Raw genomic sequence first — 25,086 nt, forward strand, 5'->3', positions numbered from 1 at the left:
AAGTCACACATTAATTGACACAATATCATGAACAGGAAAAGCTTAATTTGAGGATTACGCTACCAAAATAATTTTAATCAAGAAATTATTCAACACAAGCCTAGTGGATGGAAGCTGCATGTTCTATTGTCCTCACTCTTTTGTTTCTTATTTTGTGCTAGGGATGAAAGCTGGTGTATCTATGGGGATAATAGGGCACTCTCCTTCCCGTCCTATTACATTGATGAAGATGTACACGTCCTTTGACCTATCTCTAAATTCTTTCTGCTACTGTATTTTTCTTAATGATTTGATGCCGATGGCACCAAAATAACTAAAATTGTTTCCTTCCATGGAAGTATTATACTGTATACATAATTCAAGCATTTAATTCAGTGGGTTCTAATCTAGTATCTGACCTGTAGGCAATTGTTTGTTTGGACGGAGATGGCTGCAAAATACGATCTGGAGTTACAACAGAGGAGTCCTCATCTCTTGATACTTCTATTGCATGCGACTCCTGTGATATCTGGTTTTGAACTAATTCTTGTTCCTTAGATCACAAATTTTGAAAGTCACTTCCAGAGAGTAGATTGTGAATACTAAATCTCATCTCCTCCTTAGTCAATCTGTATTGCTTTGTTGACATCTATAATATGATCCGTGGTTTAGGGAAATCAGACAATTTTTGATCTTTTAGTTTCTTAAGTGATTAGTAATTAAAGTACTTGAAATAATTAATAATGTTTTAGGAGTGTGCTGATTTGTTCAGGTACCATGCTCTATGTGTTGGATTTGATCCAGAATTTACAATTGAAGGTACCTGGCTTTGCCCAAGGTAAAATAATTAGAAGAAAATATTGATCTAGTTATTTTCAAATTTTTGTTCTTCTTGGTGTCTGAACTAAATTTCTGAAATCTAACTGATATTTGTTGAATGAGGTGCATGCAAAGAATTAATTTTTGACAATTTTTATATAATTTGTCTTGCAACATGGTTTTTTTTGAAGTTATTGCATTTTATGAATGGGATATTAAACATCAACTTGATAACCAAAGTAGTCATCCGTTTGTGATTGACTTGGCAAAGATAAAGAGTGACAGTAGAGTGCATAGATGAGAAATACTTGGAAGAAACTTCATAGTTATTCAACGAAGGGAAATATAGAGAAAATATTAAAGAACAGAATAGTTTTGAAAGATGCCAGCAGAACAGTTTTTCATTGGAGTCCACATGTATTGCAATTTTCAACGAGTTGCTGATTTCCTATGGTTATTGGTAAATTTAACCTATCTTGGTCAATTACGTGTCTGTTCTTGATTTTGCTAATGAGTAAACTTTTGAGATTATGTTGTCACAACATGTGTAATTTGTGATCGATCCAAACAAGGTACAATTGACATATGAATGTGTTTCAAACTTCTTTGATAACCAACTTGCTGCCTCTGAAATATGGTTCAAATATCTTCAAACCTTTTACTTGTAGAAGCAGGTAAGAAGTGAGCTCATATGTTTAAACCCCCAAGGCATGGAAGTTTGGGTGACATTTCCATTGTTGATCTCATGTGATGCAGGACAATTTTATCCTGCGTGTTTGAGAGCATTCTTTGGTCTTGTAGATGCAACATTATACTGAGCATTTTGTCATAGCTTGAGAAAAATATCATATTTGGGATAATTTTCTAGCTTGTTAGACATAATAATATCCCAAATATCTAAGAGTTAAATAGGTCAATTTTTTGTCTAAAGGCTTGAAATAGAGTACTATTTTTTTGTTTTATTTGAAATTGCATAATCTTTTGAAAGCAATGCACAACTGTGACATTAAAATTCCCATGTTGCACCTGTGACACCATGTTGAATATGATCAATTGTGTTGTGACATGGATACCTTGTAGGGACCATAAACAGTCATATGGGTTCAAAATTGAGTCCGTGTTTTATAATTAGGCAGAATGTTTTGAGAGGAGCACAGTCGCAACATCAAGGTCTCCATTGTTTACGGTCTCTCACCTGAGACAACATGTTGAAGCTGATTTTTGGTTTCCTGCCCAAGAAACCACGTTGAATCTGGATTTCTGGTCACTTGCCAAAAAGACAATGTGGACTACCTAAGTATGAGAAGATCAAAATGTGTCTGGTGACAGCCATGCTATATGCTAATCACTTTGATGTATGTGTTGTAAAGTTCTCCCACTATAACATCATACTGCATGTCACATGTTGAGCTTGTACATATGTTGCAATATTAAATTCGACATCTAGCTTAGTTTATCCATATGTATTTGTACGGTTTGTGTTTGGTGCTTGAGGTTGTGAATCCACTAGAAGGCGAATTGCCTCACTTTCTCATTTGCTATTTTTATCTCCTGTGGAAAACGAGAATGATAAAGATAAATACTCACCTTAGGCTAGAGATAGAGACTTAAGAATTTGGAAGAGAGAAGTCACAAAACAAGGGAAGCTTGCAAAGAAGTGAGTGGGTGCAATCTAATGTCCCTTTCTTTGGCAGTTCAAGCTATAGCAGAGGTTGGTCTATTATCAGGGGGTTCCCGTAGGTCAACAAAGTGGTTAGGATATGCAACCAAGGGTTGTGGAGCTTAGCAGGGATCATTACTAGCTATTCCGGACAGCTTGAGACTTCCTCCTATTTTTTTGGAGTATGCCCATTTTTTAAGAGGATCACTATGTTTTAGGAGACTGGGAATTGTTCCGGGAGGTATTTTGAGTCATTCCGGATGGTTTGAGATAGTTTCCTAAAATTCAGGAAGGGGTCCTATTTTTATGGAGGGGACTGCCAGTGGCCCTTATATATTTAGACTCAACACTCAGTTTTATTTGGAGTGCAGATGACGATTTCAAGATTAAAATGCAATATTGAAGTTATAAATTTAATGTTCTAAATAAAATAAAATAAACATCTAATAAAGTTACTTTAGATTATTTTAATATAGTAGCCAATAAGTGGGCCACCATGGGACACGATGCCTAGGAAGGCTTAAATCAAGCTGTTTTAAACCAACTTATTATTATTAATATAGGGGTCATTAGGGGAGTTGAACTTGATGAGGGGAGATAAGTTTATTAAAATAAGCTGGAGAAGAGGCAATTAGGGTTTGGAGTCAATAAAGTAACATGAGGAGGTTTCATTTCATCTTTTAGTCATTCATTCTTACAGCAACAAATTGAAATTGAGATCTGAGGAAGAGTTTCTAGTTCTACAGCAGATAGGGATTTCTAGAAACAAAAACTCCTTGGAGATTGGAAGGCTGGAAGAAAACCCAACTTTTCTTGGAGGATCATTTATTCAGGATTCATCACTGAGCAGATTGATAAAGCATCAGTGTTCAGTTTTTTTGCAGGGCAGATTTAAGGGAGTAGATTGCAGATCTGGGTCATTTTGGTTCTATTTATTCGTCGCCATTAGCACACCCAGTCTTCTGTACATCTACTTGATTGTTTGCGGCAATTTGTGAGCTGGGCATAGGATTTGGAAAGCTATTTTAGGCAAATTCTTGGAGTTTGAGACCTTCTGTTACTTAATGAACCAACCTTATGCATGAAATCAGACTATTTTATGTGCCATAGAACATCTCAAGAACTTTCTGGTCTGTAGCAAACGTGTATGGATATGTTTGTTGATTGGAGTGAATAAAAAAACATTAAATTGATGTTTTGCTGTACCTTTCATCTGTACTTGTATTTTCAGTTTGTACTTCATTATATATTACAAATATCAGGAAAAAACCAAAAAGTCAGATAAATCATAAAAACCTTAGTTGGAAAACTCTCACTCAGCACAAACTCGCCTAGCCCAACAAAAATTCTGCGGAAAAGTTCGGCCTGTTTTTACAAGAAAACTCAGGAACCTAAAAAATAGCTTAAATTTAATTAGTACTTTAAAAAAAAAAAACAAAATTCAAAGAGAAGATGCATCCAATGAGTTAATTAATGAGAACACAAGAGAAACAAGCAGAGTTTATTTATATATAAATGCAAAGTGGGTACAAAACCGGATTCTCATGTGGAACGCTGATGGTGGGAAGCAAAGTAGTAAATAGTTTGTATAAAACTAGAAGTAAATACATTATTTCTTTAAAAAAAATGAGAATACATCATAGTAAAATAGTTCGAGCGTGAGTTTGAGCAATTTCAGCATGCTGGAAAGTAATGCTTGTCTTGGGTGAGAGCGAGTGGTTGAGCTACATATGTTAGGACTTACGAATATAGGATTCAAACCAAGTGATTTGTGAGAAAATGAGTTAGAATCATTAGAAAATCATTGTCCCAACTTCAATTTGACCTCGAATAGCCAGGACAAGTTGTGGGAGATAACACCACAAAAGGCATGCTGAATCCTGAAATTTGGCTAAGCCAGGAACATTTTGAAAAACCCCAAAAATCTAGAATCTGCATTTTAACTCCTATGAAGCTGAAACCTATCTCAAACATCTTGACAATATTTATACAAATATAACTTAAAAGTAATAACTTAACTATTTTATTTGTATAAATCCGCTTGCCCCTGAGCTACAAAAATGACTTAACAATGCTGCAAATGCAAACTGGCATCAAATAATGATATTTTTGAGTGTTTGATCTATGATTTTGTTGCATCGGCGAGTGTTTTCCCAAAATTCAGCGAGTTTTGCCCTTGCCGAGTTGTGAGTTTTTCGAAAAAAAACTCACCAAGCAGAGAAACTCTGAGTTTTCCAACTATGATAAAACCCTAAGTTGCCAGTTCAGATTCTGCTACAAATGTGGGCTCAAGATTCAGGTTCAAAATTCGCCCAATTTGTTTTGGGTTGGATTTGGATTCATTTTGGGTTCGTCCGTACAAAAACATATGTTTTAAAAAAAATGTGTGTATTTATGCAACAACAAAAGTGTATGTGTATTTGTGTTTGTCCTTACAAAATCATAGCAAAATACACCACCATATCTATGTTTCAGTTCAATAGGATATTAATTGTATCATTTAGCCATACATTCAACATGATACACTAGTTTGGTCACATGCATGAGACATATTTCCATATCAAGGGGAGAATATGAGCGAAAGGAATCATAAAAAGATAAGTGCAGTTATCTGAATTTTTATTTTTATTGGTTAGAGGATTTCTAATTAGGCAAGATAAAAACTTGAGATTCAAATTTTAAGCTCTAGATTCAAAGATATGATTGTTTGTTTAAACAAATTCCTCTATATCTTAGAATCTGAAAAGATTAATAACCTAGAAAACGAGTGTAAAGAATAGATATCTAAACTATGAATGCAAATGATACAAAATCAAAATAGCAACACAGAGTTGGTCTCGAAGAGAGTAATGCAAATGCTAGAGGCAAAATAGCATTAAGAGGATGCAAAAGCAAGAGATACAAATACAAGCCAGGTAGCATGCTTATATAGAGGAGGAAGAGGGAGGAGGTGGCAACACCAACCATCTATCGGACTAAAGATAGAAAAGTATCTTCCCAAGATAGCTAATGGATGCTCACATGTAGTAAGGTGACACCTCGCAACCGCTCACCTAATAAGACATGCTTTATTAACCTAAGCAAGATTATTAAAAGTGTAGGAAAAACCTAGTAATATAGGGAAAAAATAAATAACCCACTAGGAAATAAAAAACTACACTAACACCCCCCATAAGTGAAGCTTAGGTGGATGTAGAAATGGGTCTCGACAAGTCAGGCCTGATGAGGTACCCATGTACATAAAATTCCCCAAAAGAGAGAGAAAAGAGACCCCCCAAAAAAAGAGTTAGGACTCCGAGTGAGAGGAAGAGGCCCCCCAAAAGATGAAGCATCCCACACCTCTAGTAAAGCTTGCAAATGAAGGAACTTGGTCTCAGTGAATGGTTTGGTGAAGATATCAGCAACCTGCTCAGAAGTCGGACAATAACAAAGGTCGATGACATGACCATGGATGAGCTCCTGGATATAGTTCATGTGGATCTCTATGTGTTTGGTCTGTTGATGATGGACCGGATTTTGTGAGATTTGAATGTCACTCTGGTTGTCACAAAATATGACTGATGGCCGTCTGATCTGGATACCAAACTTAGTGAGGAGATGTTGAAGCCAAATGCAGTGGTGGCATTCACAACCCCCCGATACTTAACTTCAGTAGAAGATAGAGCAATAGCAGATTGCTTTTTGCTCAACCAACAAATAGGACTTGAACCAAGTGAGAAGCTGTAACCTGAAGTAGACTTGCGATCCTGAGAATCACCCGTCCAATCTAAATTTGTGTAGCCCACCAAATCAAGCTCAATACCTACTGCGTAGTGAATCCCACAACTGTGAGAACCTTGAATGTAGTGAAGGATTCGGTTGGTTGCTTTCCAGTGCAGCTCAGGAGGCCATGCCTACAACATATGAGATGTCGAGTCTAGTATGAGTCAGATAAATGAGACTCGCAACAAATTGTTGGTACAAAGTGCCATCAACAAGTGGAGAAGGGAGTCGGAGTAGGCTTACAGTTAGCCATATGAAACCTTGAGAGTAAATCTAAAGCATACTTGGACTGTGTGATGGTGATCCCATAAGGAGATTGAAAGATCTCAATCTCGAGAAAGTAATGCAACAAGCCCAAGTCAGTCATCAAAAAACTGTCATGAAGGGTAGCTTTGATAGCCTTAATGGTGGGTGAAGAACTTCCTGTGATTAGCAAGTCATCAACATACAAAACCAAAAATAGGAGCGAATCACCCTATTGTAGAATATAGACATTAGGATCATAATGGCACCGAGTGAACCCAACTGATAGAAGGAAGGAGTCCATCTTGGCATACCAGGCCCAAGGAGCCTTTTTGAGGCCATAGAGAGACTTCCGAGGACGACACACAAGTGAAGAATCCTAAAGGAAGCCCTGTGGCTGCTCTATGTAGATCTCATGAAGGTTACCATGAAGAAAAACACTCTTCACATCCATCTGATGTACTTCCCAATGATTAGCTGCAGCAATGGCAAGAACAAGTCAAACGGAATTCATTTGAACAATTGGTGCAAAAGTCTCAGAGTAGTCAATCCTAGGAACCTGGGAGAATCCTTTGGCAACTAAGTGAGCCTTATGCTTGTCAATCGACCCATCTGTTACAAATTTTGTCTGACAGATCCACTTACATCGAACAAGTTTTCTTCCCTTAGGAAGAGGGACAAGATCCCAAGTGTGATTCCTCATCAAGGAACTATATTCTTCCTGCATAGCTGTATCTCGCTCAGGAATACCAGAAGCCTCATGAAAGGACTGTGGATCTGAGGTAGTAGCAATGAAGACATGTGGAGCATCCTGGAACTGTAAACGAGTCCACCTGGTGTTTGACAGATCCCCAACCCAATCACCTGTAGACTGCAAGGTCTGTCTAGCCCAAAGTGGATTGGAAGATGGAGAATCTGGAGGGGAATCATCAACCTTCGGATGATGACTAGGAGAGGAAGGAGGTGAGTCCTCTGAAACACTCTTTGCATCGGATGTGGAGGTAGAAGACTGCTTAGGTGAATCTAACTCATTAGAAGATTTGTCATGTATTCCAAGTGACTCCAATGTCAAAGTAGGAGTTGGAGAAGTGATAGAAAGTGAGCTTGAGGATCCCTCCTCAAACTGAACACTCCTCTCAATGAACAACTCATGTGTAGTAGGGTGGAGCAATCGATAACCCTTCACACCATCAGGATAACCTACAAATATGCAAGGTTTTCTTTGTAGATCCAAGGTCTTGCGTTTCTTTGCAGGAATGTGGGCCCATGCAGGAGAGCCAAAAACTCGAAAGTGCTTAACTGATGGTTTTCGACTACTCCAAGCTTCAAAAGGAGTAACTCCCTTCAAGGCTTGGTGAGGAACACGGTTCTGGATATAACAAGCACAGTTAATGGCCTTTGCCCAATACTGTGGTGCAAGAGATCTAGAGTGAATTATACAGTTTTCCATTTCCTTCAAAGATATATTCTTCTATTCTATAACACTGTTCTGCTGATGATTGTATGGAACTGAATGCTGTAAATTGATCCCCTCTGAAATGTAAAATCTCTCAAACTGATGGTTGACATACCGCCATTGTCAGTGCACAAAACTTTGATGGCTTTCCTGGATTGCTTCTCTACAAAAGTTTTGAAGTCTTGAAAATGATCAAATACCTCTTACTTTTGTTTGAGATAAGATAATAATATTAATGTCCACGAGAAACCAACCAGGTTTATAGAAGAGCCCTCCAAGTAGAATCGCCAAACGGTGATTGAGAAGAACAAAAGCAAGAAACAAGACAAGTGAGAAGGCAAGGTAAAGACTAAGGGTCTTTCCTTGACACAAAGAAATCAGTAATAGAGGGGTAAACCTGTGAACGATCCATAGTCTTAGAATGCTGTGTAGAACCACTGTAGGACTGTCGCTGCCTGAAGAGACTGGTGTAGTGTCTAACCAATCGGGAATGAGAAGTACTGGAAGGCCTTTTCAAACTTCGTGGAGGAGACAAGGGAGAGAAAAAGGCAGTATTGAGCTGGTCTGAAGTACGCCCTTGAGGTATAAAAGATTGTAGGGTAATCTCCCGAAGGTGGGTGACCTCCTAAAGATAAAATGCAAGACATTGCTGATCAATATAGTTAAAGAACATCGAAAGAGAAGAATAGTCTCTGAAAAGGAGTAAAATCTCCTTTTGATCTCATAGTACAGAGGACATCAAAAAATGAAGTGGATCTCAGTCTCAATCTTTGCCAAAGTACACAACTGACATATTTGATCAGCTCGATCCATGTGGTTATCGGTCTAAGCCCTGAGGCGGTGAGAACCAACTCTGAAAGAGCCTAAAGAAAATTGTAAGGCATGATTCCAACGTCAATATAGATAAGTAGGGTGAACAATAATACCATCCCGTATCTCAAGAAAATGCTCAACATAGAAGGCCATCTTAGGTCGCAGACCTCCCAGGGGATTACTCGAGGTAGTGATAATGTACTGTCTATAAATATCTTGTCTGACATGTTCATTCAACTCCCAACATATATCGAGAAAAGTCATCAATGAATGTGAGGACATATTGGGCCTTGTTGAAAGAAGGATGCTGAAATGGACTAGCCAAATCATTGTGAACGAACTCTAGTATCTTTGAAGCTCTCCATGCCTTACTTTTGTCAAAATTTTCCTTAGGATGCTTACCAAGAATGCAACCTTGGCAAACACCACCTGAGAACTGAACTGAAGGCAATCCTGTGACCATGCTTTACTGGTTGAGTTGATTCAAGTAGAGGAAGTTAAGATGGCCAAACCGCTCATGCCATAATTTACTCACATCATTAGAGTGAGTGAGCAAAACAGTCGAAGGAGGATCAAGAAGAAAGTGAGAAAACAGATAGAGTCGTGATTGATGATCTGCTTTGCCAACTGCAATTGTCGAATCACTGTGCAACTCACGTATCTCCACTGAATCAGGAGTGAACTCAACCCGCTTGCTTGAACCTGTGTCAGTGATCTAGTATACCGATAGGAGATTAGTTGATAACGAGGGCACACAAAGAACATCATGGAATGTGCCATCCCCCACATCAATAGACCCTCTCCCACACACCTCAATATGAGTGTCATCACCCATCAAAATAGAAGGCATAGTACACGGCTCCAAAGATGCAAGTTCTTCCTTAGATGAAGCCATGTTGTGCAAAGCACTCAAATCAAGAACCCAAGTGGATCGGGAAGAAGCAATTGCAACAAGGGCCTTGCCCTTTCCTTTCCCCTTGCTGTTTTCTTTTGTCTTGTTAGACTCTTCATTAGAACTTTGTTTGATAGACTCAGGAACATTGATATTATTCTTCTCAAGAATGTGTGTCAAGTGATAAATTTGTTTCTTTAGACATTTATGTTCATCATGACTAGGTCTTTTACAATAGGCACATTGGACCCTTTCTTTCTTAGGCTTATCACCTTTGGAAGATGGGGTATCAATAGTTGCTTTTGAAGCAACCGATATCTGATCCCTCTTCTCCTTCCTATTCTTTTGTTTCTTATCCTTACTATTGTTGTTACTACTTTGTCCTTTTTGTTCTTTTGTGCCTTGGTTGGCAGCCAAGGCATGTGGCTTAGAGGACTTAAGAGTGCCCATCTGGATTAGCTTGTCCTGTTGCCGAGTGAGATTGATAGCAAAATCATCTAAAGATGGCCTAGTGAATTGAGTACCAAGTGCACCCTTAGTAGCATAGAAGGTAGAGACAAACACATAATATTCTGAACCTAGCTTAGAGAGAATACTAAGAATCATTTGTTCATCTTCTTTTTCAATTCCACATTGTTTTAACTGCAACCTCAGTGATTTCAATTTAGTGAAGAAATCCTGGATTGTGTTGAAACTGCCTGGACTTAAACTAATTTGTTCAATTTCCAACATATGACCCCTCATTGAATCTGGTGTGCCAAATAGTGTTTCTAGCTTTGTCCATTTTTCATTTGGTGTATCCAAAGACTCAATGTGAAAGAGCAAATAAGGAGGAACAGACAAACACAATGTTCCATATACCTCATCACATTTGTTAAACCACTTAGGCTTATCTTCATTTTTATCAAGTTTAGTTTCAAGACCCATAGTTATCCTATTTAATCTAGCTTTCCTTAAGTGAATTGTCATGCGTGATTTTCACTCAAAGTAATTGTATGGAGTTAGGATGGGCATATTTGTTTGATCCATGATGAAGAAATGCTAAAAGGAAGAGAATCCAGCCAAGACAATTCCCCCCCCTCGCAAAAAAAAAAAAAAAAAATGATTTGGCACTTTATATTAGTGTGTTTACAAGTACCACTAGCAAGAAATACTAAGTGGTCTTGATTTCAATGCATTACAAAACCCTCACGAAGAGCATATGCTGAAAATGCAACTTTGGCACAATACTCAGAGAAATAAATAGTACCATTGTGATATACTCAAAAAATCATGCACTTTCAAAAAAAGAATCGCCTTGATACAAGGTCATATGAAAAAGTTATGATCCTTCGAAGTTCCCAAAACGAGAACTGTGCAAAGTCACGACTGAGATTGTGAAATTTCTCAAAAATTTATGCATGAAAATCAAAAAATGATTGCACTAGTGGATAGAGCACAAAAAAAAAAGCCAAGATCATAACAAAAATTGTTAGAATCAGAGTTCGTATGAGCAAGAATGGGGCATTTGAAAACTACGTTCAAATTTGCGATTGACAAAGGAGAGGGGTACGGATGTAGTTTTCCGCACTTGATTTTGCAAAATATACAAATTGCATGCAAAAACTAAAAGATACCCAGATGACTTTTCAATGTTGCGAACAAAACCCAGAAGGTGTTTTTCTTGCTGATATATAGAAGATGTAGATCTAGTGTAAATCAGACGCCTTTAGCAACAAAAAATGACCCCAACAACCAAAGGACATCATGCAAAGGTTAAATCAGCTACCTAGAACAATCAATGGCATGTTGGAACCTACAATATTGATTGAAAACACCAAATATGCAAGTTGCTTGTCAGATTTGAGATCAAAACCCCAGTTTTGCAACTTGTATGATGATAGCCAATCTCGGTGAAATGAAAGCCAAATCTAACTATGAATGCAAATGATACAAAATCAAAATAGCAACACAGAGTTAGTCTCCAAGAGAGTAATGCAAATGTTAGATACAAAATAACATTAAGAAGATGCAAAAGCAAGAGATACAAATACAAGCTAGGTAGCATGCTTATATAGACTAGGAAGAGGGAGGAGGCGGCGACACCAACTAATGATGAGCAACCATCTATCGGACTAAAGATAGAAAAGTATCTTCCCAAGATAGCTAATGGATGCTCACATGTAGGAAGGTGACACCTTGCAACCACTCACCTAATAAGACATGCTTTATTAACCTAAATGAGATTATTAAAAGTGTAGGAAAAACCTAGTAATAAAGGGAAAAAATAAAGAACCCACTAAGAAATAAAAAAAAACTACATTAACACTATAATTATCAATTTGGATATCTCTACAAGCAAGTTTTCACTTTTATTCACAAATGCATGAATGACATCTAAACCCTCTTTTTTGGCCTTTTTAGTGGTCACTTTTGAGGTTGGGAAGCTCAAATAGATCAAATTAGGGAAAAAATAACACGTTAAAAAAGTTAAAAATACTATTTTGAGACCGAATTCAGCCCGGGTTTGATTGCTGGGCAACAAATTCTTCAAAATTGATTCCAAATTCTGCCTAGGTTCCTCTAATAGAATTTGACAAGGACCAGACTTTGTACAGAATTGAACCAGACTTTTAGAGTTGTTGGAGAGAATTTGGCAACCTAGCTTCTAACCATAAATCCTTATTAAACATACAACCTGATGTTGGATAATGAATACATACTGAGAAAGCTGCCATGATTTTGAAGAAAAATTGGCGAACCCTCCACATTTTTGTAGAAAAGCAGTAGGCCCCAAAAAAGACTACAAAAGCTCATAGTTGTTTAGGAAAATATTGCCAAATTGAAGATTACAATTATTTGTTTTTTTTCTAAAAAGAATGGTTAGCAACCACAAAGGAATCCCACACAACTTTGTGAATCGTACAATCAAGAACTTTTAAGGGAAATATTTATAAAAACCATCAAAAATGTTTTTAAAGGAAAAAATTATGAAAACCCATCAGAAATTTTTTTGAAGGAAAAAGTAATGGAAATCCATAATTTTTCTTAAGGGAAAAACTTATGAACAAACATCAAAAAGTTTTGAAGGGAAAGACTTATGATATCCCATTAGAAAATTTTGAAGAAAAAAAATATGAAAGTCATCAGAAATTTTTTGAAGGGAAAAAATAACGGAAACCTATCAATTGTTTTTAAGGGAAAAATTATGAAATCCCAATAGAAATTTTTTAAGGGTCAAAATTATTAAAACCCATTAGAGAAACCTTCATGCGGCAAAACACGAGACTTTGCGTTGTAAAACAACACATAGAAGCAACATGCAAATACTCTCGGCTCACAAAATGCATATGCAAGAATATGCAACTCACACGCAAGTATATGCAAATCAAATACTTTTTCTCTAACCACGAAATTGTGTGATCAAAACTATGTCCAATCTTGCGATTGTTAGTGAAAATCTTCAAAGACAATCTACAAAATTTTCATAAAATACCTCCAATGATTTTAATTTAAAAGAATCAGAAAACAAATTTCTAGAAAAAACTTCTAGATCAGAAGAGGCTTGAATTTTTTAAAAAAAAATTGCCAAATTTTATGAAATCCCATCAATCTGCTTAAAGAAAAATTAGAATATTTTAATAAAATTACCTTGTTTTTAGTTTTTGTTTGATCACAACAAATACTTTTGAAAGTACGTCATTTGACCAAAATAAAGATAATAAAAGGAATACTTAGCCTTAAACAAAATCCAAAAAAAATAAATATTAGTTTATGCCTAAATAAAATTATTAGCTAAGTTACCAATTTTGGTGTGGATCCAGATGCAGGTGTGAGAATCAGGTGTGTAGATGGGCTGTTTTTTTTGGGGGATACGAATACACACACACATACATTATGTATATGCAAAGAAATAAAATGAATATGTAAAATTAAAACATATGATAGTATGATACTTCAATACATATACAAATTGAAATTCAAATAAGTTATAACTAATAACTGAATATTCAATAAGATTATAAACCATATCATATACATCCATGTTCATGATTCCAATGCAAGTTTGAAAATCATCACAATTACAAAATTAAAATAAAGTTCATGATTCGATGTTCATCAATCTTAATTAGAACAAAATGAGATGAATGGTTGAATAGCCTTTTTAGGGCCATTTTAGGGTTTAAAGGCAAAAAAAAAGAAAAAATTCTTATTTGCACATGTTAAAAAAAAACTAAGTGGGAAAGTCATTAAATTTATTTTTGGGCATGGGCTTGCGGAGGCGTTAGGATGCTCCCAGATGCCTTAATGGTGCTTGCTGGAAGCCATCCCAAGCATCCATATGGGTGTGGATGTCTCTAGGAAGCAGCACCATGCTGCCAGGTGCATGTTATGTGCATCCAACAGGCACCCACAAAGCACTTGTCTCAAATCCGTTTCCGCAGGCATTCAAATCTATAGCTAGGAAGCCCACGTTGATAACTAAGTTTATTAGTCGACTTAAAAGAGTCTTCAAGCTTACATCTAAACTAAAGTCCTATATATGGTCCCAAATGGTGTGGATGTCACCAAGGTTGAGCACTTGATAACTTGAGATACAAGATGATATCATGGCTTTAGAATCATCTAGGACCTATCTTTAGCTTACACATAGAAGGGTTGTGGGGTGGAGTGGTCATTGATAGAGGCTTCCCTTTGCCTTAAATCTTCTAGTCTCTAGTGTTTATTTTGATATTGTACTGAATAATTTGATTCCATGGTTTTTATATTCCTTGAAAATTGTAGACAATTGACACTATTTATATTTCTATTGTGTTATTTAGTTGAACTTATTTTCTTTAGCCAAAGCCTAAAATTTGCATTTATACTTGAGTGTTGAAAATAGCTTCTATTTGTCCGGATTATTGTGTTTTTAATGTTAATTTATTAAATGATGCATGAAACAAGTTTTAAATCCTTAAGTCTTTGGATTTCTTGGGTTTTCAATTTGCTTAGTCTTTGCCAAGTTTATGCCAAGTTTGGATGCCAAGTCCAAGTCAAAAAATCAGCTTGCTGAGTCTGAGCCGAAACTGGGTCTTGTAACTATGGTTTGTGCTGTGTTTTTTTCCCATACAACTGATTTAATGAATGCTAGGCTTGCCATCTATTTGTGGATGAGCTATGGGATTTTTAACTAATAGAAGGGTTACTTCAGCTCTGGATGTTGGATGTGATCCCAGGAGTATCTTGGTTAACCCTTGCAACATTGTACATGTCTTAATGAACATTATCTGATCTTTTCTCGGTCCCTTCACAGTGATTAATGGTGGCAGCAATGACTTCACCATTTCAAGTGCAGCTAGTGGTACTTGATGATTCCAATTTTCCATAGCATTGTTCCTTGGGGTTACTTGTTCTTGGCCGCTTGTGTTGATGCTTTTTTGTTTTGAGTCCTATTGACATATTTTTGGTCATTCAGAAACATTACTATAATTTAATTCCTCTCTTTCTTGCTTTCCGTGTTGCAAATCTATAGATTGGACGACCTTTTTCTTTCAGCCATGCTTTGTAACGCTCAATAAATGTTCCTATGGGTCCTTGTACCCCTAGGAACATATGTTGTCATGTAATAGGTCAAAATAGGTCATAGGGTGCTCTATGACCCCTTTAAACTCATTTGAACACGTGATATATGTCCTAGGATGCCTAGGGACATATGTTGTCATGAGATGCATTGAAGGGGGTCATAGGTATTGACTCATATGAACAATTATAATATATTCCTAGGACCCCTAGTGTCATATGTTATCATGAAATGTGTCGAAAGGGGTCATAGGTTATCCTATGACCCCTTTCGACCTATTGGAACAAATAAAATAGGTCCCTAGGGGTCCTAGGACCCCTAGGGACACATGTTGTCATGAATTGTGTCGAAAGGGGTCATAGGTTATTCTATTACCTCCTTTGACCCATTTGAACACAAATCCTCTTGCTCAAAGATAGTGGACAAAAACCTATTGTCTTGCTGGAGATTTCACACAAGTATCTCACTTGTGCTTAAATATTTCTTTTCTTATTACCAATTTGATTGCATTTCAGTGTTTAAGATTGGTTATTGCATTGTTTTGCCGAGGGATTATAAAGCAATATTATTTCTAGAATACATATATTTTAGCTGGATAATGGTATTTGCTGAATGAATTGGAAATCTTTGCATTCAAATCTGTTGTTAAATTTTTGTATTGTGTTTTTGAGAGAAATTAGGGAAAATATCCAATTAGGGATACACAATAACAAAAGGGTAGATTGTTGAGTATGTAGTCATTGATGTCAAAGGTTGATGATCAAGGTTGTATAAATTTAAGAGGATTACTCATTGTAATAGAAAATTAGTTGTTCTACTTGCTTGTTTTCTTGAACTGCTTGAGCTGCTTGAGATTACTGAAATGCTTGAGTTTCTTGAGCTACTTGGTTGTGTGCTTGAGCTGGTTGGTTGGTTGCTTGAGTTGTTTTGATGTTTGGTTGAGCTACTTGGCTATTTGCTTAAGCTGGTTGGATGTCTACTTAAGCAGCCTATTTGTCTACTTGTTTTTTTATGTCAAAATATTGTGTTATGTTAAAACTTGAATAATCTAGAGCAAAGAACCAAAACTCGGAATCAGATTGGAATTGGCAAGGCCTACTAGAATCATGAATCGCCTATGAATTGGCTACGAACGAACCGACAAAGTGAAAAACCCCTTGAAATTTAAAGATTTTAATGATTTAAAACTTACTTCATGCACCCTTTATTGAATATAACTTTAGTGCACTATAAAATCATCAAATAGAAGCTAAAGCCTAACATAAACAAGGAACATAACAAATAAATCCATCACATACGTAAAAATGATTTTTTACGAACTTGATGATTTTTGGGGCCGTTTTTAACAAAAAATGCTGAGTTGGCAATTCAGGCGATTTTTGCGTAAAAAATCAGTGATTCGGTTTAATGAGTCAGCAAAAATCGCCCATGCTTCCTTGGATCGCTAAATTGCTTGACTTGCGGCGTTTCTCATTACTATGATCTAGTGTAATGTCCCCTTTTTTTGGGACATTAGAAATTGATAGGCCAACCCAATTTATGACCGTTGAGGACTTAATAGAGAAGAAAGGAGAGTGAATAAGAGATGAGTTGGCAAGAGGAATGGGGATAGGAATACGAAAGCTGAAGAGTCATAGGTTGGGTTTTTAAAGGCAGAGGAGCTAATTTCTTCAGGCTTGGATATTTGCTTGGATTTGATTTGGATATTGAGCTCTCTTGGAGAGTCAATCAGAAGCTTCATCTTTTAGCCCACTTAAAGGACGAAAACCCACAAGTCGGAAGACGGTGGACGAAACCCCATTGTAGTGGAGGCATCATTTCAGGTGTCTCACTTGTACTTATTTGTATCTCTCATTTTCAATACTTCCAATCTGACTGTATTTCTGTAAGGTTGGATTTGGGTGGTAATAAGAGTTATTATTATTGCTGATGTATAATGCAATAACAATTTTGAGGTTGTTTTAATTTGTGATATTGGTGAAATTGCTGTTTATTTGTTGAATCTTTGATAAAATCAGTTGCAAGTATTTTCTGTTCATTATTCTGTGATTTTCATTTGAGAGTTTGAGAACGATACCCAGCCGAGGTATTACATCTAGAATCATGACTCTATTAATTTGCTTTATAAATTGAGGAGGACTAGTAGTTCAGTCCCTTTATTTGGCTGCAACTATAAAACATAGATATCATCTATGTTTATATTTTATGGTTGGCAGATATTATAATTGTGAAAACATCTTGGCCAAATTACATTTATTTCCTTAAGTATATTCTAATAATCATGCAGAAGCATTATAGGGTCCTTTGTGGAAACAATTTTTTCAAGTGAACTTTAGACAACTTCAAACATTTTTTATTGGTGTTTGATGCAGGAGCATCTTGCATGAAAAAATTATTGCAAAAAAAATAAAAAAAATTTGTGGAGGATAGAGGAAGTGACAAAAATTAGAGGAGAAATAATTTAAAAAAATAAAAAAGGGGAAAAAGGAGAAAAGAAAGGAAAAGAGGATTTTTATTTTCGAGGTGCATAGGTGGCATAATAGAAAAAAATAAAAAAAATGGTTGTCATTCCATTTATCGAGGTGTGTGGGTAGAATTCTAGAAAGTTATGAATATTGTAGAAAGTTGTGGATATTGTAGAAGGTTATGGAAGTTGTAGAAGATTGTGGAGGAATTCTAGAAGGTTGTGGATAAGTCATGTATTGGGTGGTAAGTGCCTATTTAAGCAAGGCATATGAGCATTTCTAATCAAGTTCGAGGAGGAGAAGCTCAAGGAGAAGCTTGAGGAGTAGAAGCTCGAGAAGAAGGTGAAAGCTCAAGGAGAAGCTTGAGAAGTGGAAGCTTGAGAAGTGAAAGCTCAAGGAGAAGCTCGAGGAGTAGAAGCTTGAGAAGGAGAAGCTTTGGAAGGTGTGAAAGAGAAGGAGAAAGTGAAGAGTGAGTTTTCCTGAGTTTGTGGACAGAGTGCCGAATGTGAGGCAGTTTATAGCAGGATTGTGGTGGAGTTGTGAGTGTGTAGATAGAGCGCCGAATGTGAGGCAGTTTACACTTGGATCTTGGATAAGGTTGGAGAAGAGCTAGTGGCTGCGGTTTAGAAACAAGGAGGTTGCTTGGTGGCTTGCGAGCACAAGTTGAGATCTCAGAGGTTTCTACCAGAGTGTGGATCTGGGCTAGCTTGGGTTTGGATTGGATCTTGAGAGATCTTGCCAAAAATGTTATTGTAATTACTATTGGATTTTCAATTATAATAAAATTGTCTTCATCTTGTTGCATTCTTTGTCATGAGTTGGTAAGGGTGGTGTGGCCCTTTGTCAGTGGTATCAGAGCGTACCTTCGTCAGTGGTATTAGAGCGTATCTACATTAGTGTTATTCTCTTCACAATGGGAACATTTGTTATATATTGAAAAAATGGGTCTGCAACATGGTGGAGTCTTTTTTGTTGTATAGATTTCTATGAAAAAATAGCAGTGTTTTAATTGTGTGAAGAATCAACCAACAAGGGAGCCATTTTTTCGAAGAAACTGTGTGTCTTTTGGAGGCGATATCTTGTGAAACAAATGATTGAGTGCGGGGCTGGAAACTGTAGGTTGGGCAGTTTTTGGTCACCTGCATATTTGAAGTATGGGCATGTGTTTATATTGTTTTACCAATTTAAAAAGAGTTGATTTATATTTGTTGGTTTTTGGGCATTTTTTTAAAGAGTCGTTCTTGTGGTGTAGTTTTTGGTTTTTGCTAAAAAAGGACGGGAGACCAAATCTTGTAATTTTTTTTTTGCTACCTCTTGAGCAAAGGAATGTAGTCATCTTTTTGAAGATAGTCTCTATGATGGGTGCGTTGATGTTGTATGTGTTGTGAATATAATGCTGACCCTTTTTAAAACAAATTAGTTCGTCAAGTATATGCTTTTGGTTGATAAAAAGAATGAATTTAATTTGGTGAGATAGTCAATTTTGAAATACAAGACAGTCAATTTTGAAATACAAGATTGGCATTGTTAAATGTATAAAAGGACGATTTTTGGTAGTGACTTGCAGAAAAAGAATCCTCTATTCTAGAATACATGTAGAGAGTTGTGCAATGACTAGGACTTTGTACAAAAGCCATCTTATTTTCTATACAGTGTTTGGAGGTGCCAATTTATTTGAAGATTTTTAAAGGGGGATAACATTGAGACAATCTAGATAAAGAGTTGATGAAATTTTTGAAGGAGTCTAGTTTTTGATAGAGTTGTGCATGGATTTTTAGAAATCCACATTATTTTGTTATTGAAGCATGTAATGCCCGCTCTGGCACATTAGATAAAATTAATAGGCCGACCCAATTTATATCAATATTGACTATTGAGGACTTAATGCAGAATTATTAAAGTTAATTTAATAATAAAAAAGGGGTAATAAGAGACGAATTGGCAAAAGGACAAGGACAGGTTTAGGGAAGCTCAAGAGTCACAAGATGGGTCCTTAAAAGATAAAGGAGGAGTTCATTTTTGATATGCTTGGATTTGGGTATTGTTTTCAGTTTTCCCTTTGAGGAAGTGGAAGCTTTGCTTTCAGGTTCATGATCTTGAGGATGAACACCTTCAAACTCTTCTTGGGAATCGGTCGCAAACCCGGTTCAGCCTTGTGGTGGATTCAAGACGGAGTTCATGTTTGCACATATAGGTTCTTTCTTGGTGTTTCCAATCTGACTGTAGTACTATTTTTAAGGTTGGATTTTGGATAACTGGTTATTGTATTGCTGATGTATAATGCAGTAACGTATTATGAAGTATTTTAATGAGAATTTAGTAGTTCATTGCTGGTTTATTTGCAAAAAATATATGTTGTTTTTCGAAAATTATTTGTAAGTAAATTTGGGTAAATATCCATTAGGGATATTACAGTGTTATCAGATCATAGATCTTGCCATGCTGTGGAGTTTATGCAAAAATAAAAAAATTCTTTAGAGAAGCTTTTTCGAAGCTGGTCTTCTTGCTAGCTTGTGAAGTTTTTCTGAAATAGTTTTACAAAGAGGATTTATAAGACTACCAGCCTTTGAGGTTGGGAAGCTCAATATTTTTGAAATCTCTATGAAAGAGGAGTTGGTAAGGTTTTAGGATTGTGCCTTAAGCTATAAAATAAATAATTCTTGTGTGTTAAAACTTGAGATTGCAATGGGCAATGAATATTAATAGCGAATGATTTAAATAATCTGAAGCTGCCCAAATGTATTTGCCATCATGGAAGAGCAAGTTATTATGGACTTGAGATTTCATTCAATTTATATTTGTCAAATATATTTAGAGAACATTTTTTTATAAGTGACCATGGACGCGAGTTAACCAAATGACAACTAAACTTTACCAAGAAAAAGAAAATGTTAAGGCAAAGATGAGGTTGGACTTGGTTAATGTTTGTGACAAAATAATATTTTGGGGATTGTTGCTTAATTTATTGGGCCTGAGCATGTGAAATCTTGAGAATTGCTGTTGGTTTGATAAATTACATAGCATTTTAATATTTGTTGTAATATATTTTAATTAGCACCCGAGGAGGCTTAACACGTTGGAATTATTTTTCCTCTGAGTAAGGTTTGGGATGGCAATATTTTGGCTAATGGATTGTTACTTGCGGGCCCATCTCCTTAATTGGTGTTGTGACTCAAGGTATTAATAAATGAGAGCGACTATTGATGAGCTCAGTAATATTTGAGCCAATTGAGTTTATGAAAGAGGTTGGTTACTTTAAGTTATACAATTTAATATGTATTCAAATCTATAGGAGGGAGATTAAATATTTGTAATGAATTTCCTCATGAGTCGAGCCATTATCGAGGGAGAAATTTGAAGCAGAATACACCTAATATACAACAAGAGACTATAGTTGATATTTTCATCTGGACTTAGTAACAACAATGGCAGTTTGAGCCATTAAGACTCAGCGCAGAATTTTTAATCTGGGAGATGTAACTTCAGGTGAAAGGTATTTATCTGGATGCATGTTACCGGCGCTGTTGTACAGAAATAATGGTGTAATGGATGCAACTCTCTAGTTTCCATTTGTTGATAGTTTGTCAGTGGAATAATAAAATATATCGAGTGCAAGTGTGGCAGCTTAAACTTGGTCTGTGTAGTCTTCAGTGATGGAAAGAAAGGCTTTGGAATCTTACTTATCCTTCATGTTTTTTGGTGGGCAACAGTTTGTCTATGGCGTTGTTTGTAATAACTGTTTGGTATTACAAGTATTGTTTGAGAAATATTTTGGGCAGGTATGAACCAGACCAAACTGCAGAGCCATTTAGTTCACAATGCTTTCCTTATTGGTTCGCATGAGTCTGTAGTGATTTTTGGAAAAAGTAATGATAATTGCTATCATGGAGGATGGAGATAAGCATTGCATGGTTTTGGATGGACTTGAGGGAATGGTTGTTGCAGAATTTAGAGAAACTTGAGCTTATTGTCAAAGTCAATCAAGAGAAGGCAGGTCCAAAATAGCTAATTCTCCAACTTTGCCAAACACAGACAGACAACAAAGTGGTGAAGCTATTTGTTAGACATAATAGTAGAAAGGGAATGCGTTGAGGATTCTATCAGTAGATTCAATATCAAAAATAATTTTGGTCATGTAAAAAAAGGGAAATTTCTGAGAAGTGCTTTGAAGATTGTGAACTGGGATTTAATTATGCAGGAGTTATAGTTTGACGGAAATTTCCCATAAATTTCAACAAACCGAAGGCTTAACTGGCAGACTTTGGTGATTAGCTTCCTTGCTGTGATAAGAGTTGGGAAATAATATATCCCAAGGTAAGTTATTGTAGAATTTATTTTTCATTTGGCATCAATACTTATGAACTAGTGGACATAGGGGATAGAAGGATGTATCAAATACGATTATAGAGGTAGTTGCAAGCTACAAGAAAGCTCGAGTTGACTATTAAAAGCGAATGCAGAGATGTTGTCATAATAACAATTGTTGGCAAGTATTGTTTGCCGATGTAATATAGAAATAATACTAAGATTCGAGTCGCAAGAAGTCGTGAATGTAAAGGTGTAATATTGCACTGAAGTTGAAACCTGTATATCTGTGTATACTAGAATTTGTTTATAAAACTCGTTGATAAACATTTTATTTCCTTGGTTTGCCAGGATTTAGCTTTTTGTCAGGTATTGAAAGTATATTAAGCATCGACTATTGGGGTTGATATTTGGTTTTTTGTGGACAGCATAAAGAAAATATAATCGATATACTAAATAGATATCCATGCAGTGTGGAACTCCAACATGTATTGAAGCCTTGATGAATTGAAAGTAGTACACAAGGGCATACCAATTTTCAGATGGTAGGGTCATAAGTGAAGTATGTAGTATTGCATAGGCAATATGAAAGATTACAGTCTGACAGTGAAGTTGTACATTTTTTGCCTGGAATGCATTTCTTAGTTGACAATGCTATACTTTTGGCAGTCATTTTTTTTTACTACTGTGTGCTTGGAGTATCAAAGGATTGGGTGTATGTGTGCGCAGTATCATTTGAGTTGTTTGTCACCTATTGGCTCTTGAGAATTAGAGAATGATTGCAAAGTAGAGCTTTCAGTGGTAACAACATAAGAAGAGGACAGTTAATGTCTATCCTAAAACAAGTGTAGGCCATTCAGCACTAGCATGTAATCTTTTTGATTAATTTTTGACTCCATACATTTGTGGTTTCTATTGAGCAGTGCTAGTACAAATTTCTTAGTAGATCAAGGCCAAACATTAGTAGCATTGGATTAGCAGATCTCGAAAAATGGCATCAAATAATAGCTTGGCCAAAGTACTTTATGAAATAGGTAGCAAGTTGGAGTTGGATTCATAAGCAAGGGAACATACTCTCATTACTTCGATTAAATTGGAAGGATGCTTAAGCATGGTAGATCACCTCCTCATTTATTGTAGATTGCTCTTGCTCCTATAGTGACAAAGTTGAGTCTTTATAAGTGCTTGAAACATTCAGCTGGCAAGGTTAAGCTGTTGGTTACTTTTTTAATGGAGGTTACAAGAATTTTGGCACCTCAAGAACCTTTCGAAGAAGACATAATGAGGGAGGTAGTTCAACTTATCATTGACAATTTTCAACATCTTGGTGACAGTAGTAGCTGTCAATTTCCTAGAAGATCTGGCATCCTCAAGTCATTTGCAGAAATCAGATTGTGCAATCTATGCTTGACATGGGATTGTATAATTAATTTGTACCATGTTTCAACATTTCTTGGTCACAATTGGGAAAGAGCACCATGCAGATATTTTAGCAGCTATGGAAACCATTGTGGTTACATCCATAAACTAGAGTGATGCTAATTTTCAGCCCTCTTATGCATATGTTGATGGCAATATCCTATCAAGAACAAGGTGCTTCAAAAAAAGCTTGTGAGTTAGTCAACAAAGTACTGAAACAATTTGAGCCAAAACTTGAGAGGTACAAAAAACAATGGGCTAAAGAAGAGCTAAATGCAAGGGGGTTGCATGTTGTAGGATCCCAAGAAATGAGGAAATGACATATTTGTTTTACTTGCAAGCATATTTGGTCACTTGGTCACACTTGTGAGGATAACAAGGAAGAAGAGTCAACTCAAGAAGTGAAGATCAGCGTTGAGGAAGTTGGGAACTTGTTAATCCAGCAACGCAAGGAAGATCCTGAGATGGAGAACAATTCTAAAAACATTGCAGCTGAAAATGAGTCTAGTATTCAAGAACTAGAGCAATGCAATATTACAATGGGGGCTGATTTGGAGGACCAATCAGAAATTCCATTTCTAGATGATGATTTTGGAACATATAATTTGGAGGATAAGCTGAAAGTATCAAATGATATGATCATTGCAGCCTTAGAGCATATTGATAACACCCATAAAAACATTGAAGAAACCATGTGGGAAGTTAAAAACAAAGTAACGAGACTTGGACCCGGCTCAGACTTGGCAAGGGTAACTCGACTCGTGACCCGGCTCGGACTTAGTAGTGACTCGGCAAAGTGATAAAACCTTTGAAATTTAGAGATTTTTTGCATTTAAATTAATTCCATGCACCCATTATTGAATAAAGATTAAAGACACAATAACATCATAAAATAGAAGGTAATTTGATCACATACATAACATATATCAATTACGTAACTAGAAAGGTAAAAAAAAAAAAAATCAGCCGAGTCACCCTGCCGAGTTAGCTGAGTTAGGCGAGTCAGCTTAGTTGACCCGCCGAGCTAGGGTCATGGGTCATTTTGACCTAGCTGAGGCAACTTGACTCGTTGACTCGGACAACTCGCCTGACTTGTGGCGAGTCCCATTACTATGGTTAAAAGTGATGAAAAGGAGAAAGGAATAATGAATAGAATTAACGGTGCATTTCTTCACACTCTAAAGGGGGCTTTGGAAATAATGAAATTGGATTACTTGAAGCTGCTCAGAGACAACGACATGGCCATCAAACATGCAGAAGATAAAGAAAGGGAGGTAGATGAGCTTTGCCTTCAATTGAGTATGATAGACTATTCCTTATATCAAGCTTAAAATCAGACTCCTATTACAACTGCTCCCATAGGAGATGGTCTTAATTCTAAAGCCAAGGAAATTATACAAATGGTTGAAGGGATTCATACCCTTGGTGTGAATCAAGGTGAACTTAGAAGTTAGTATCCCCACCTCACCTTATCTATATGAGGCTCACTATGTTGAAGAAGACTTTAAGGACTAGTAAGAAGTAAACAATGAGAGCTCTGAATAGTATGAGAATAATTGTATATCTTCACAATGCCACGTGGATAAAGATAAACTAAGTAAAAATAATTTAGAGATTTTACTTGAAGATGATTTTTTAGTTAATGGAGATAGTGATTTGGCTGATGGTGTTCATTGTGATTTGGGAGATGCATTTATCAATGGCTGCCATGCTTGGACTATTAGCACATTC

At 36.3% G+C, this 25,086-nt stretch overlaps 1 protein-coding gene across 1 annotated transcript in view; it reads left to right on the forward strand.

Moving 5' to 3' along the window:
• LOC149568408 (RING/U-box protein) overlaps positions 1-25,086 on the forward strand; it is a 155,161-nt gene that overhangs the window by 73,980 nt on the left and 56,095 nt on the right. The window contains exons 6-8 of the mRNA XM_089821330.1: positions 162-231; positions 405-511; positions 752-817. Of these exons, the coding sequence (XP_089677456.1) occupies positions 162-231; positions 405-511; positions 752-817 (243 nt within the window). The remainder of the gene's footprint in view (positions 1-161; positions 232-404; positions 512-751; positions 818-25,086) is intronic.

Source organism: Cupressus sempervirens, chromosome 3 (assembly GCF_028749045.1).
Source record: "Cupressus sempervirens isolate cs-2001-9-10 chromosome 3, ASM2874904v1, whole genome shotgun sequence".
Lineage (NCBI taxonomy): Eukaryota > Viridiplantae > Streptophyta > Pinopsida > Cupressales > Cupressaceae > Cupressus > Cupressus sempervirens.